We start from the raw sequence: 15,870 nt of genomic DNA, 5'->3' as shown, positions 1-15,870 counted from the left end.
AAGGAAGACCTTTCTCTCTGTCTCTCTCTCTCACTGTCCACTCTGCCTGTCAAAAAAAAAAAAAAAAAAAACACACAGGAGAAACAGAAATCAAACTTAGACCTTAGTCAATAAAGGTGAGAAAATATCAGCATTTTTATACTAAACTCAATGCTCTGCTTATCTATGTGGTACTTAAAACCACCACAAAGTCCTCACCTTTTCATTATTGTCATCTAAAATTAAACTAATATCGTATTCAGATCACAATGCTATGTAATTGCTAGCATTTTTGAAGTAGTAACTGACAATCTGAATATCAAATCCATTGCTAAGTTTAGTTAACAAGTTTAGAAATAACTTAAGGGTTTTTTCAATCTACAATCAGGACTTCCTTTGCCATAACCTAACATTTGGCACAGATTTTAATCATCTTGAGTCAGGCATACAAGATGATGCTGTTAAGTCATTAATATTCCCAAATTTGGGGAGCCAGTATGTGGCATAGTGGGTAAAGAGGCACTGCCTGTGAAATCAGAATCACATAAGGGTGCTGATTTGAGTCTTGATCTAGCTCCTTGCTAATGGGCTAGGAAAAGCAGCATAGAATGGCCCCAGTTCTCAGGCCCCTAGCACCCATGTGGGAGACCTGGAAGAAGCTCCTGGCTCCTAGCTTCTAGCTTCAGCCAGACCCAATCCCAGCCATTGCAGCCATCTGGGGAGTAACCAGAAGATGGACAATCTGTCTCTCTCTCTCTCTCTCTCTTTCCCTCTCTTACTGTAACACTTTGAAATAAATACATCTTTTAAAAAAAACCATTACTCCCAAGTTTTTTAAGTAAATAAATGAACAAAAATAAGGACACATCCTTTCAATGCAAATTGTCTATTCAGCATATCAAAACTAGAAATGCTGGCATTCAAAACAAGCCAAAAATTAAAATGCATTTATGGCAAACTCTAAAATCTGAGTTGACAGATTACTAAAAAAGAAAATCTGGGGCTGGCACTGTGGTATAGTGGGTAAAGCCACCCCCTGCAGTGCCAGCATTCCCATGTGGGTATCGATTCAAATCCCAGCTGCTCCACTTCTGATCCAGCTCTCTGCTATGCCCTGGGAAAGCAACAGAAGATGGCCCAAGCCCTTGGACCCCTGCACCCATGTGGGAGACCCAGAAGAAGCTCCTGGCTCCTGGTTTCAGATCGGCACAGCTCTGTCCATCGTAGTCAATTGGGGAGTGAACCAGCAAGATGGAAGACCTCTCTCTCTGCCTCTCCTCTCTCTCTGTGTAACTCAAGTAAGATAATTTTTAAAAAGCAGGAAAAGATGGATGTACTTTTTTCATTTGAAAGTCAGAACCACACAGAGAAAGGAGAAGTGTTTCTGTGGATTCATACTGAGGAGGAGGAGCTCGGAGTGGGCAAGAGGCCCGGAGTCACCACACAGACCCCGGGAGTCACGTGAAAGCGGGCCAGAGGCCAGCAGCCTGCAGACTCATTTTGTTTCAGTTGGTATAGCAGCTTATATAGCCGAGGCAGCCAGTCTGGTCAAGGGGCAGTTTATGCCCTGACCAATCACAGCCTGTTGCCAGGCAGGCTCCATTGCCAGGTGGGTTTCGAGCCATTCCTGAATAACTGATGCTCGCTTGGCAGTGGCCATCTTGGCATGGCCTTCTCGTTCCACCACATTTCCCCATTTTTGTTTATTTCTGAGCAGTGGGAGGCATGATTCTTGGCCACAGCATTGTCGACCCTGTTTCCATGCGGTCTCCCTATGCAGCTGTGCCTGTCTTAGGTTATCCCCCAGGGGATCTAACCCGTCATTGACTAACCAGTGCTCAAAATGGTGGACCACAGGAGTGCTTGCTCAGATAGGGGTAGGAATGAGGAACAATGGTAATCAGGAATGGCGTGACCACACACAGGCTGTGGGCCGTTGGAGTGGCTGACCAGAGCTAGTGGGGTATAAAACAGTAATGGACGTGGCTATGGGCAGTTTCTCAGGGTAGGATGATAGGGCAGGTGCGTCCACTATCAAGGCAGACTCTCAGTCTTGTTCAGCTGGTTCTGGTTGGCTGTTAGTTGCAGGCTTGATGTTTCTGGCTGGTACCCAAATGGGCTATCCTACATTCTCTGGAAAGACACAAGCATATCCTCGGCCCTTAGTCAGCAGGAGCCTTTTTACAGGCGTTGGAATGCAGGGCCTGAATTTTGTGTCCACTTCGACATTAATGGCAAACATACAGGTGGGATGGGGTCTAGCAGCTGCCCTTGAGAGCCTGGGGTGCCTGGGGACTGCCACAAATGTGGGGATTCTCACTGGGTGCAGATGGGATGACCTCGCATGGGTTATTGCTTCAGGGTCGTCTAAGCTCATCCCACAGATATTTGGGGGCTGGCTGACTAGGCATTGTTGCATTGTCTGCTGTCATGTCATTTTCACTGTCAGAACTCTCTCCCTAACTGAACAACTGTTGCCTGTGAGGCAGTGGCCTGGAGTGACAGGCTCTTATCACTCACAGATTCATTATGTTTGGTAAATCTGTGTGGGTTTCTGAGAGGGGGGTATCTTTCCTATGTTTGAGCGCTTAAGAACAGCACGCCACACCAACTCTAGCCAAAGGAAAGACACGCACAGCACTGCTGCTATAACAAAAGAAATTCCTAGCACCTCCGTGCCTGATGGCATTATGCAGGGGTTCCCCACATTAGACTAACAGACAGTGGTGTATCAGATTGTACGTATGTCCTGTGCTTAGTGGGGGCCTTCCTTGATTCCTTAGGTGAAGGCCATATGCCCACACGGTGTCTCCGGAGTGCCACCTCTCTCGAGTGAGGGAAGATGACTTGGTTCCGAATTCTGGGATGATCAGTCCCTTATGTGAATTCGCCAAGCGAACCCAAAGTAAAAGGAGGAGCCAAGAAGTGGTGTTAGGCTTCTGGGCGGCGTGTGCCTAACCTGGGGTGACTTAGACCAAGGACAAGGACAAGGAAAGGGGCATAGCAAGGGATTCGGTGCTCACCCTCATAGAACCAAACAGCACACAAAACACCGAGGAGCCTACCTGCCAAAATCAAGGGGGGACCTTGCTGAGTCCAACACGCTGTCTCTCTCTGCCACGTTGGGCGTCAGATGTTGCTATACATTCATTCTCAGAGGAGGAGTGTGGAGGGGCAAGAGGTGTGGAGTCGCTATACAGACTCGGGGAGTCAGGTGAAAGCGGGCCAGAGGCAAGCGGCCCGCAGACTCTTTTTTTTTTTTTTTTTCAGTTGGTACAGCAGCTTATATAGCCGAGGCAGCCACTCTGGTCAAGGGGCAGTTAATGCCCTAACCAATCACAGCCTGTTGCCAGGCAGGCTCTGTTGCCATGTGGTTTCCAAAGCCATTCCTGAGTAACTGATGCTTGCTTGCCAGCGGCCATCTTGGTATGACCTTCTCATTCCACCACAGAGAGGCAGAGAGAGAGGTTTTCCATCCGCTGGTTCACTCCCCAATTGGCAGCAAGGACTAGTACTGTGCTGATCTGATGCCAGGAGCCAGGAGCCTCTTCTGGGTCTCCCATGCAGGTGCAGGAGCCCAAGGACTCAGGCTATCCTCCACTGCCTTCCCAGGTCACAGCAGAGAGCTGCAACAGAAGTGGTGCAGCCAGTACTCGAACCAGCACCCATATGGGATGCCGGCACTACAGGTGGCAGCTTAACCCGCCACACCATAGTGCTGGCCCAAAGATGGATGTACTTTAATATTTGTTTACATTGTATTTCTATTATTAAAGTGACATATTTAATTGTAAAATAATGATTAATATTATTTTGCATATTTCTGTAGTAACTCTGTATGTACTACTTACTTCGGCCTTTTTTTCTTAGTAAATTATTTCAAAAGGTATGTCTGTCCTGGGGCAGGTACTGTAGCATTCATATTGCATAACAGAAAGCAAGTGTTTGAGTCCTGGCTACTCCTCTTCTGATGCATCTCTTTGCTAATGCACCTGTGACAGTGGATGATAATGGCTCAAATATTTGAGTCCCTATCCTGCACGTGGGAGACCTGGATGGAGTTCCAGGCTTCTAGCTTCAGCTTGGCTCAATCTCAACTGTTGCAGACATTTCTGGAGTGACCTAGTGAATGAAAGATCAATCTCTCTCAATCTCTCTCTCTGCATTTCAAATAAATGAATAAAATGTGAAAGGAGCGAAGGGAGGGAAGGAGGGAGGGAGGGAGGAAGAAAAAAAAAAAGAAAGAAAAAAGTAGAGAAAAGGAAAGAAAAGGTCTATTCTATCACAGAAATCTCAGAAAGAAAAATGTCCTCTACCTCTGCTGTGTCTCTCACCCAAGAAACGACCTAGAATACTGGGGAAAAAAATACAGACTAAATAATACCTTCATGATGAATGAATAAATTTATAAAATTAAAAATGAGATGAAAATTTGTCCAAGTTGGGGCAACTTAATTCCATTTCATTACTTTTGTACCCTTGTCAAAATCAGTAGGGAGTATTTGTATGAGTCTACAGTTGAGCTCTCTATTCGCTTCCAGTGATCTATGTGTTATTACTCCACAACTACCACACTGCCTTGCTTAAGGCAGCAATGTAGTAAGGCTTAATATCAAGGAAAGTGATTCTTTCAATTCTATTATTTTTCAAAATCCTTCTAATTAGTCTAGTTCTATTGCCTTACCATATAAATTTTAGAAAAAAGTTACTTCTATTTAAAAAAATGCTGGATTGTGCTATAGACTGTATTAAACCTATGTCAATGTGGAGAACCAACATCTTTAACATTTAAATATTGTCAAATCTGCTGGGTACTACCTATTTCTCATTCCTGCAAACAACACTTAGCAGTATTAGCAACTTTATTAATATCACATTTATTCATTCCCCAATTTTCCTGCCTCCTCCCAAAGAAAGAAGATAAATGGGATAATACGCAGTAGAAAATTATAATAACCCCTTATAAGTATTTATCTTTGTAATACCATAGCATCCTGGGCCAGCGCTGTGACACAGCTTAATCCTCCACCTATGGCACCCGCATCCCATATGGGAGCCGGTTCTAGTGCCGCCTGCTCCACTTCCGATCTAGCTCTCTGCTGAGGCCTGGGAAAGCAATAGAAGATAACCCAAATGCTTGGGCCCCTACATCTGCGTGAGAGACCAGGAAGAAGCTCCTGGCTTTGGATCGGCTCAGCTTCGGCCATTGCAGCCAACTGGGGAGTTAACCAGCAGACGGAAGATCTTTGTCTCTCTCCCTTCTTTTCACTGTCTGTAACTCCACCTCTCAAATACATAAAATCTTCTTAAAAAATACCATAGCATTACTGACATCTCAATAAAAGCACACCTGTGTTTCAACAATCAATTAACACTTTAATAAATACCTTTAGGAATCCTTTCATCTTTACAAGATTTTTAATTGAAAAGTTCTAAGTTGTTGTAATCTCAAAAGATAAAATGGGTCGTTTGAAATCTAAATTTAAAGATTATGGGGGAGGCCGGCGCCGCGGGTCACTAGGCTAATCCTCCGCCTTGCGGCGCTGGCACACCGAGTTCTACTCCCGGTCGGGGCGCCGGATTCTGTCCCGGTTGCCCCTCTTCCAGGCCAGCTCTCTGCTGTGGCCCAGGAGTGCAGTGGAGGATGGCCCAGGTGCTTGGGCCCTGCACCCCATGGGAGACCAGGGTAAGTACCTGGCTCCTGCCATCGGATCAGCGCGGTGCGCTGGCCGCAGCGCACCGGCCGTGGCGGCCACTGGAGGGTGAACCAACGGCAAAGGAAGGCCTTTCTCTCTGTCTCTCTCACTGTCCACTCTGCCTGTCAAAAAATAAAATAAAGTAAAATAAAATAAAATAAAGATTATGAGGGAAATTCAAGTTTTCAGTATACCACATAAGGAGCTCAAAAGTCACTACTGTGTCCTAACAATAAGTAAAAACTTAAGAAAAATGAAAAATCAAAATTCTTCTCCGATACCTAAGAGAAGTGAGGTTAAATAAAGGCCAAAGTGGTGCCCTCAAAATTGGGAGACAGACAAGTGGACACACAGAATTACAATTTAACAGAACAGAAATCCACAAGACAACATTTGGCAAGTAACCAGCACAAACTCTAATTGATGAAGTTCTGGAAACTCATTGTAGACACCTCTAAAAGATTAAAAACTGGTGGGGCCAGCACTGTGACACAGCCGGTTAATGCCCTGCCCTGAAGCACTGGCATCCCATATGGCCACCGGTTCTAGTCCTGGCTGCTCCTCTTCCGATCCAGCTCTCTGCTATGGCTTGGGATAGTAGTGGAAGATGGCCCAAGTCCTTGGACCCCTGCACCCGAGTGGATGTCCGGAGGAAGCTCCTGGCTTGTGGCTTTAGATCGGCACAGCTCTGACCATTGCAGCCATCTGGGGAGTCAAGCAGCAGATAGAAGACCTCTGACTCGCTTTCTCTACCTCCAAGTGGTGTTCAGCGGTTGGGGGTAGGGACAAATAGGCAGAACAAATTAGATTTGAAGATAGTAAATTATAACATGATACTATAGTGGCAGACACATGTCATTCTACATTTGACAAAACCTATAAAATAAACAATGCTAAGAGTAAATTCTAGGCTTCCTTAGCCTAGGCAGCTCATGTGAAGGGCTGTGGGTACTCACGGATGTCATACATAAGAGTGTTAACTGTTAAATTAACAACAAGATGGGGCTGGCCTGCAGCATCGGCATCCCATATGGGTGCCGGGTTCTAGTCCTGGCTGCTCCTCTTCCAGTCCAGCTCTCTGCTGCGGCCCAGGAAGGCAGTGGAGGACGGCCCAAGTGCTTGGGCCCCTGCACCCGCATGGCAGACCAGGAAGAAGCACCTGCCTCCTGGCTTCAGATCGGCGCAGCACCAGTAGTATGCGGCCATTTGGGGAGTGAACCAACGGAAGGAAGACCTTTCTCTCTGCCTCTCTTTCTCACTGTGTATAACTCTACCTGTCAAATAATAAGAAAAAAACAAAAACAGGAGTCACTGTGCACTAACTCCGCATGCAGGACCTCTGTCCTCAATGAGTGGTATTATGAGGGTTAACTGTAAAACTAGTTCTCTTTTATGTGGTGCAGTGGGTTAACGCCTTGCCCTAAAATGCCAGCATCCCATATGGGTGCTGGCTCAAGACCTGGCTGCTCTACTTCCAATCCAGCTCTCTGCTATGGTCTGGGAAAGCAACAGAAGATGGTCCAAGTCCTTGGGCCCCTGTATCCACATGGGAGACCCAGAAGAGGCTTCTGGATCCTGGCTTCGGATAAGCGCAGCTCCAGCCACTGCAGCAAACTGGGGAAGATGGAGGACCTCTCTCTCTCTCTGCCTCTACTCTCTGTGTAACTCTTTCAAATAAATAAATAAATAAATCGTAAAAAAACTAGTTCTCAGTTATATGTGTGTGTGCACGTGCAAATTGTTGAAATCTTTACTTAGTATAGAGTTGGTCTTCTGTGTTCAAAGTTAACTGAAAATGAATCTTAATGGAGAATGGGACTTGCAAGGGGAGAGGGAAGAGGAGGAAGGGTGAGAGTGTGGGTGGGAGGGCAGGTACCGTGGGAAAGAATAACTATATTGCTAAAGTTGTCCTTATAAAATATGTATTCCTTAAAAAAATAAATAAAAATAGGAGTCTTTTGGATATTTGAAAAAAAAGAATAAATCCTAACAAATTTTGGACTTTAGGTGAAAATCGCATTGTCAATACAGGCTCATCAACTGTAACAAATACATATTCTAGTGAAGGATGCTGACAGTGGAAGATGATGTAATTGTGGCAGAGAATGGAGAGGGTGAAGGAGGGAGTACACAGAATCTCTGTAGTTTCTACTCAATTTTGATATGAACCTAAAACTGCTCTAAAAGTAAAGTTTATTCATTTAAAAAGTATATATAAAAAGGTATTCACTTAGAAATCATGTTCTCAATCCCTGACCTTGTCCACCTCATTGTTCTTCCACCTTAGTCTCTACAGGCAAAGATTTTTATTAGGTCCTGTACATCCTTGAAATTTTCCTCATGAAATACAAGCACATCTAGAAATACATATTTCTATTCCTGCATTTCATAAAGAGAAGTCAAGAACAATATCAAAAACAAAAAAAAAAAAAAACAAAAAACAACAACAAAAAAGCTTACAAGAAATCCTGCCCAAAGAAAAAAAGGAAGGGAAAATGAGAAATGATAGCCAGGGGCAGGAATTAAGTGCAATAGTTAAGACACTGCCACATTCCATATAACAGTGCCTGGTTCAAGTCTCAGCTCTGTTCCCAATCCTGCTTCCTGCTATTGTACACTGCGGGAAACAGCAGGTGACTGCTCAAGTACGTGGATCTCTGCCACCCATCCTGGAAATCTGGATTGAGTTCCCAGCTCCACAATGGCTGTTGTGGGAATCTGAGGAGTGAACCAGCATAGGACAGGGATATGTGTATGTGTATGTGTCTGTTTGTCTGACCCTCTGTTTACTACTTCCCATTACTCATGTGTCTCTTGACAAAACTTGGAGCAAAATACTTCACTTGAAGACTGCTATGTGTTCACAGATCAGAAATGTTCTTTCCTAACTCTGGAAATAGAAAAGAACAAGGGAAAAAAGTAGTATTTCCCTCCTGCATCCATTAAGGTCCATGTTTTTGATTCTATGAATATTTTAATGACATATTTATTTCAAAGACACCATAAGGAGGATATTTATTGCTGAATTTAAGTCTCTATAGATGTCTGTATGGTGGGATGTAATGGATTAAACATATACAGTCTCCTCTGTTTCCTTTTGTATTCTCTAATTCCCTATAATTGAAGTTTGTGATTTATAAGACACTTTGAAATTTGGCAAACTTCATAAAACCATATGTTATAGAGTTTACAAACTACTTGAAATACTTCCTCATCAAAAATTAATGTTAGTTTATTAGCTACTAGGTTATAGTATAAAGTCAATAGCACAATTCTCAAGAATTCCACGTCAAAATCTGTCTTTACAAATGTCTCCTGATAAAGTCAATTTCAACAGTCTATCAGTATTCCTTAAAGCTGCCATTTAGTTGCCTATGTGCTTTTCTTCTACCATGCACCTGTCTTGAGGATGCCTGTCTCTCTGCCCCCATAAACGCTTCTCATCTTTCAATGTCTCACCACTGAAGTCTTCTTTTATGGAAAATATGATGTTACCCAAAGCACATAAACTCTGAAGTCAGCCTGACTTAATTTTCATCCATGCTCCTGTCTCAGAAGCTATTTCTGCATTTATAAAATGAAGCAACATCTACTTTAGAAGCTGTCTAAATTATAGAATTATTTTTAGAATCAGAATATAGTTGAAGTCCATGTCTCTGATCCAGCTGTAGTTGGCTTTCATATCTCAATTAGGAATTCACAACTTCAATCACTCCATCTCTTTTGCCCGAAATGAATATTTAACTTGTGTTTTTTTAAATTTCTACCTTAGGTTTTGTGTCCCTGAACAGACTAAATGCTTCTTAAAAGTCAGTACTATGGACTCAGCGCTGGGGTGCAGAGGATAAAGCCGCCACCTGTAGTGCCGGCATCCCAAATGGGCGCCAGTTGAGTTCCAGCTGCTCCGATTCTGATCCCGCTCTCTGCTATGGCCTGGGAAAACAGTAGAAGATGGCCCATGTCCTTGGGCCCCTGCACCCATGTTGGAGAACTGGAAGAAGCTCCTTGCAACTGGCTTCAGATGCATTCAGCTCCAGCTGTTGCAGCCATCTGGGGAGTGAACCAGCAGATGGAAGACTGCTCTCTCTCTCCCCACCTCTGCACAACTCATTAGAACAAAATAAATCTTTTTTGAAAGGTCAGTATTTATTTAGAATTCCAGACAACTGTGCTATTTATAAGAATAAATCATGTCTAAAAATGGTCTATCCAGAAATGGGAGTCACATTTTATAAAGGCACTGGAATATCAACTGAAGTATAAAAAGAAAGGCAAGGAGGGTGAGAGAAGAGGTATGAAGTGAACATATGGGGGCATATGTGTATGTGACAAAAGACAAACATATATGTGCAAGTACATCCTGGAAACGGTGAAACTACCAACATTTAGATGCATACCCTAAAGAAGAAATGCCTTCAGGAAGTATAATTACCAGAAGATGAATAACTAAGTAAAATTACATAAAATAAAGAGCCAATTGACATAAGCAGGATTCACTTAAGAGAATGCACTTTTAGAATTACATATACTGAAGCAAAGCTCAGGGTTGAAATGGTTTTCAAGTCACATGACAATATCATAGTTGTTACCTACAATGCTGTGTTGAAAACAATCAAAGACTGCAGATACTGTCATTAGGAAAGGGTGATTGGTTAAGAATAGGCCATGTGACAAGCATTTAGCCCACCAGTTAAGACACTCATGTCCCACTTCAGAGTGCCTGAGTTTGAGACTCAGATCTGTCTCCTGATTCCAGCTTTACACCAACACAGAGCCCAGGACCAGTGACGATAGTTCAAGTAATTATAGGTCCATGACACCTTCATGGGAGACTGGGATTCATTCACCCTGATTCCAACCCTGGCCATTTTGGGCGTCTGGAACGAGAACTTGCAGAAGGGAGTGCTCGCTTTCTCTGCCTCTCCAAGACATTTTTTAATATTATATTTTAGAAAGAATATCTGTCACAAGCCCAGCAGAATGAAAGGTACAATAACTACCTCATATTTTGTGTCCATAAACTGGAGGAGTAACTACTACATTTATAATTATATATATGCTACATAATATGCAATATATTATATAACACATATTATATGTAATATATTTAATGTATGATGTATCAATAATATCAATATTAACCCATAACATTATATATTGATTATTGAGATGCACTGATGTATATAATAATGTTTTAAATAATATTTTACTATATTACTATACTATATATTTCTATATTATACATAATTATAATTAGTGCTGGTGCCAGTGCGGTGGCATAGTGGGCTAAGCCTCTGCCTGTGGTACAGGCATCCCATATGGGTGCCGGTTCTTGTCCCAGCTGCTCCTCTTCCAATCCAGCTCTCTGCTGGAAGCCTGGAAAAGCAGTGGAAGATGGTCCAAGTGATCGGGCCACTACAACTGCGTGGGAAACCAGGGGGAAGCTCCTGGCTCCTGGCCTCAGATCAGCCCAGCTCTGGCCATTGCAGCCACTTGGGGAGTGAACCAGTGGATGGAAGACCTTTCTTTATATATCTCCCTCTCTCTGTCTATAACTCTACCTCTCAAATAAATAAGTAAAATCTTGTTAAAAAATTATTCCTATCAAGAACTTAGAAAATAGGTAAATCCTCTCCAAATTCCATGACACAATGTTAAATAGCTAACATCTTCAAATGGTCAATAAAACAATATTACTATAAATATCTTTAAATGGTAGTCCTCAACTAGGATCTTGGATTACTGTCTGAGCAACCAAAAAGCACTTTGATTTCTCATCCTATAATTCATTCTTGAGATCATTTATGATATCATCTTCAAACCTGCTTTTACTTTATAGTTTTCAAAGCATTCCTTGTCTTTATTTTGAATAAAACTTGCAACTATCTGATACAAACCGAGAAAAACATGAGTTGGCAAGAGCCGAAATGAAATCTGATAAAATATAGTTTTTAATATTTATTTATTTCCATGTACTTGAAAGGCACAATAAGAGAAACAGAGACAGACATCTTCCATCACTGGTTCACTCTCCAAATGCCTACAACAGTCAGGGCTAGGTCACTCTGAGATCCAGAGTGTACAATTCAATCCAGGTCTCCCAAATGGGTGGTGGGGGCCCAAAAACTCAAGCTATAATCCACTGCTTCCCAGGATGCACCAGCAGGAAGTTACATGGAACAGGCCACAAACAAACCAGCAGCCCAACATAGGATGTGAGCATCCCAAGCAGCAGCTGCACTTGCTGTGCAAGGGGCCGGCATTGTGGCAGAGCAGGTTAGACTGCCACCTGCACAGCTGGTATCCCACATGGGTGTCAGTTCAAGTACTTTGCTTCCAATACAGCTCCCTGCTAATGTGCTTGGGAAAGCAACAGAAGATGGCCCAGCTCTATGGACCCCTACAACTTTGTGGAAGACTGGGATGGGGTTCAGCCTGACCCAGTCCTGGCCACTGCAGCTATTTGGGGAGTAAACTAGCAAAAGGAAGATCTCTCTCTTTCTCTCTCTCACTTCCTCTGTCTCTAACTCTGCCTTTCAAGTTAAAAACAAAACAAAACAAAAAAACAAACTTGCTGTGCCACAAGACCTATTCCAAATCACAAATTCTTAATTTTAAGATTTTTTTCCTTTAATGATGCCATAAAATTTTATTAATAATTACATCAATCACTACAAGAAACATCTTACAAACACAAAAACAGAAAACTTTCTCTTCTTGCCACATTCACTCTTATCACTAAGAACATAAAAGTAATACTCACTGCTGTCTTAGATTAGTAGTTCCCAAAGTGTGGCCCCTGGACCAGCATCACGAACCACAACAACACTGCCTGAGAGCCTGTCAGAAACGCTGACTTCCCCTTCCCCATGCAACCTAATGGATCAGCAATTCTGGAGCACCACAAACAATCTAGGCTTTAACAAGCCCTCCCTATCAATCTGATGCATGATGAGGTCTGAATACTAGTCTTAGAAAGTGGTTTGGTTTCTTCTACACTCCAGTCTCCATTTACCTACTTTTCAACATCTTTCTCCTCGTATGTTGCACAACCCAAATACTTTCTCACTTGAATGATTAATTTACCAATGACTTTATAATGATGTCCTGCTCTCTTCTGAAACTATCCAAGACATTTTAAAGCTTTCCATTACATATAAATTATCATCCATTTATATGATAACAAATTTTAACTCATGTCAACATGCATATGAACAGTTCTACATAAAAATTATTCATGGGGGCAGGCATTTAGCCTGTTAGCATAGGAGTTAGGACACCAAAGTGCTTGTGTTCAATACTCATCTCCTATTCCTGACTCCAGTTTCCTGCTAACGTGGATTCGAGGAGCTAGCAATGACAAGAGCTCAAGTAGTTAGTTCCCCGACACGCAAACTGGAGAACTGAACTGAGTATGCAGCCCTGACTGGCCCAGCTCAGCCCAGTCCAAGTTAATGTGAGCATACAAGGGTTGAGCCAGCAGAAGGAGTGCTTGCTCTCTCTCTGTCTCTCTCTCTCAGGCTCTCCTCTCTCTCCTCTACACTCTTCTCTCTGCCTCTCAAATTGTTAAAAAAATATTGTAACTAAGCTCACTTTTTACATTTTATTTACTGTCTACGATGTAACATACATTTGACAGGAAATTTCAAGATGAATTACTGTGCCAGATTACAAGGAAAAAAATTATTCTTTAATCATCAAAACGATTACTTTTCTACATTCATATAAATACCTCTGTGATATTTATACAACTCTTGGAAATATTTTCTTAAGAAGCAAAAAATAAATAATAAGGGCCATATTCAACAAATGAATCTATGATTTATGGCCTAGAATTCAGCCTGATATCTATATGGAAGATCCGACTATAAGAAAATTGGCTACTACATTCTCTTTTGAGAAGGATCATATGCAAATTGTTTTTTAATGTTTATTTAATTATTTTCATCTACTTGAAAGGCAGAGTGACAGAGAGAGTGATCGCAGGAGACAGAAAAAGACCTTCTGTTGTTCCACTCCCTAAATGTCCACAGCAGCCAAGATGAGGCCAGTCTGAAGCCAGGAGCCCAGAACGCCATGCAGGACTATAGCATTTATAAACTTAAATAATAGTGATTTTTAAGAAGTATAATGTAGAGGCAAGGGGCTACCACTGTTCCACAGTGGGTTAAGCTGTCACCTGTGTTGCTGCTAGCCCATTTGGGAGCTGGCTCAAGTCCTAGCTGCCTCACTTATGATGCAGCTTTTTGCTAACAGCCTGGGAAAGCAACAAAGGATGGCCCAACTTCTTGGGCCCCTGCACTCACATGAGAGACCTGGATGAAGCTCCTGGCTTCAGCCTGGCCCAGCCCTGTCTGTTACAGCCATTCAGGTGGTTAACAAGTGATGGAAGATCGCTCTCTCGCTCTCTCTCTCTCTCTCTGTAACTGTGCCTTTCAAATCAAGAAAGAAACAAAGAAAGATGGAAACTGTAGAAATACTGATTGTAAGTGGAAACTTTTAGATACTATACATGTATCCATACTTTGAAGCAGTTGTACTAATTCATTAATTCTGACAAACAATTACCTTAACAACAAAAGCAAAAACAATCAAAACCCTTTCAACATAAATTATCTTTGTTGGTGAGAAATCTAAGCCTGTAATTAATACATTTTATAAAAATAGACCTCTCTTTCCATATATTACAAGATAATGGTGTCACCAGCAAAGCTAACAGGGACTCACCTGTGCACATAATGTAGCTGATGAACTGAGTCTATTGCAATCACCATCTCAGCCAAGTAAAATCGAGCCATATCTTCAGGCAATCTATCTTCAAATTTGCTGAGCAAAGTTAGCAAATCCCCACCAACATAGTAATCCATAACCAGGTACTGTAAATGAAAAAATAAAATACACTCAATAAATAATATGGTAAAACTTAAAATCAAGTAGGACCAGGTCAAACACTTACAGAGGTTAATAACTTAGGTAGCTAATTAACAAAATGCCAGGTAAGGGGTGAGCCTTTGACTCAGTGTTTAGGAAGCCTACGTCACATATCAGACTACTGGGTTCAAGAACTGAGTCTGTTTCCAACTCTAGTCTCCTGCTAATGCCCACATAGGAAGCAGTGAAGGCTCAAGTACCTGGGTCTGTGCCACCCCCATGGGAGACCTTAATGGAGTCCCAGGTGCCTGGCTTCAGCCTGCACAAAGTATGCTGCTGCAGGCATTTCTGGAGAGGAAAATCTCTGGCATCTCCATTTCTTTGCCTTTCAAATAAACAGTCTTTTAAAAAGCTGTGTGAGATGCTCAACAGGCATTACAGAACCACTGCGTTTCATACAGCAGTAACACACAATTTTTTAAAATGGGGCAAAGAACAACACAAGATTAACATTCTTCTATTATTGTAATTTACAAAGTAACAATTTTATCAGCTTCACGTATAATAATGGATCACAGTTTTATCAATATTACAAAGATCAAACACTTGAATTCCACAAAAAAAAATTAACAAGGAAAAACTTCAAATATACAACAGTCCTTGATCTGAAAAAAAAAACTATAATAATTATCACTACATTGTCTTTATTTCACCTTAGATCAATAAGAACTTTATTATAACAATCATCAATTTATGGATTATTTTTGGAACCCAGTATTAGGTAGAATGTAGTAATTCCCACCATAAATGTTTCTTCTCCCATTTCTGACAGTGTACAACTATCAGAAATACATCACTCAAGTAAATGAAAAGAGAAGCCAATTAATTTTAGATATAGACTTTTATGAGTATGTGTGTTTTTGTGTCAAAAAAGAAATGCAAGGAGTATATACCAAAATGTTCCCAAGGATTCTCTGGGTTAAGATTACAGATGATGTTATAGCTTTATGGCATGTTCTAGACTGCTATATAGACATGTTACATATACATGGGCATAAGTGTATACATTATGTGTATGTATATATTTTAGGATGAAGAAGATTAGGCATAGTAGAATGATGTTCTTTGTATGAGAAACCAGTATTCAAACCCTGAGTTCATATTACACATGGTTTTGAAAATTAGAATCTTTAATACCAGAGCCAGCACTGTGGTACACTAGGTAAAGCTGTCACCTCCAGTGCCGGCAACCCATATGGGAGCCAATTTGTGTCCTGGCTGCTCCTCTTCCCATCCAGCTCTCTACTAATGGCCTGGGAAAGCA

General features: G+C 41.9%; 1 protein-coding gene across 20 annotated transcripts in view; it reads right to left on the bottom strand.

Annotated features, from left to right (window-relative positions):
* CDC42BPA (CDC42 binding protein kinase alpha) overlaps nucleotides 1-15,870 on the bottom strand; it is a 349,867-nt gene that overhangs the window by 200,034 nt on the left and 133,963 nt on the right. For all 20 annotated transcript variants that reach the window (XM_051820816.2, XM_070055638.1, XM_070055640.1 and 17 more), the window contains one exon: nucleotides 14,403-14,551. In XM_051820816.2, coding sequence (XP_051676776.1) covers nucleotides 14,403-14,551 — 149 coding nt within the window. The remainder of the gene's footprint in view (nucleotides 1-14,402; nucleotides 14,552-15,870) is intronic.

This window comes from Oryctolagus cuniculus, chromosome 13 (assembly GCF_964237555.1).
Source record: "Oryctolagus cuniculus chromosome 13, mOryCun1.1, whole genome shotgun sequence".
Lineage (NCBI taxonomy): Eukaryota > Metazoa > Chordata > Mammalia > Lagomorpha > Leporidae > Oryctolagus > Oryctolagus cuniculus.
Note: the sequence above shows the minus strand (reverse complement) of the source record. Positions and strands in the feature narration are given on the sequence as shown.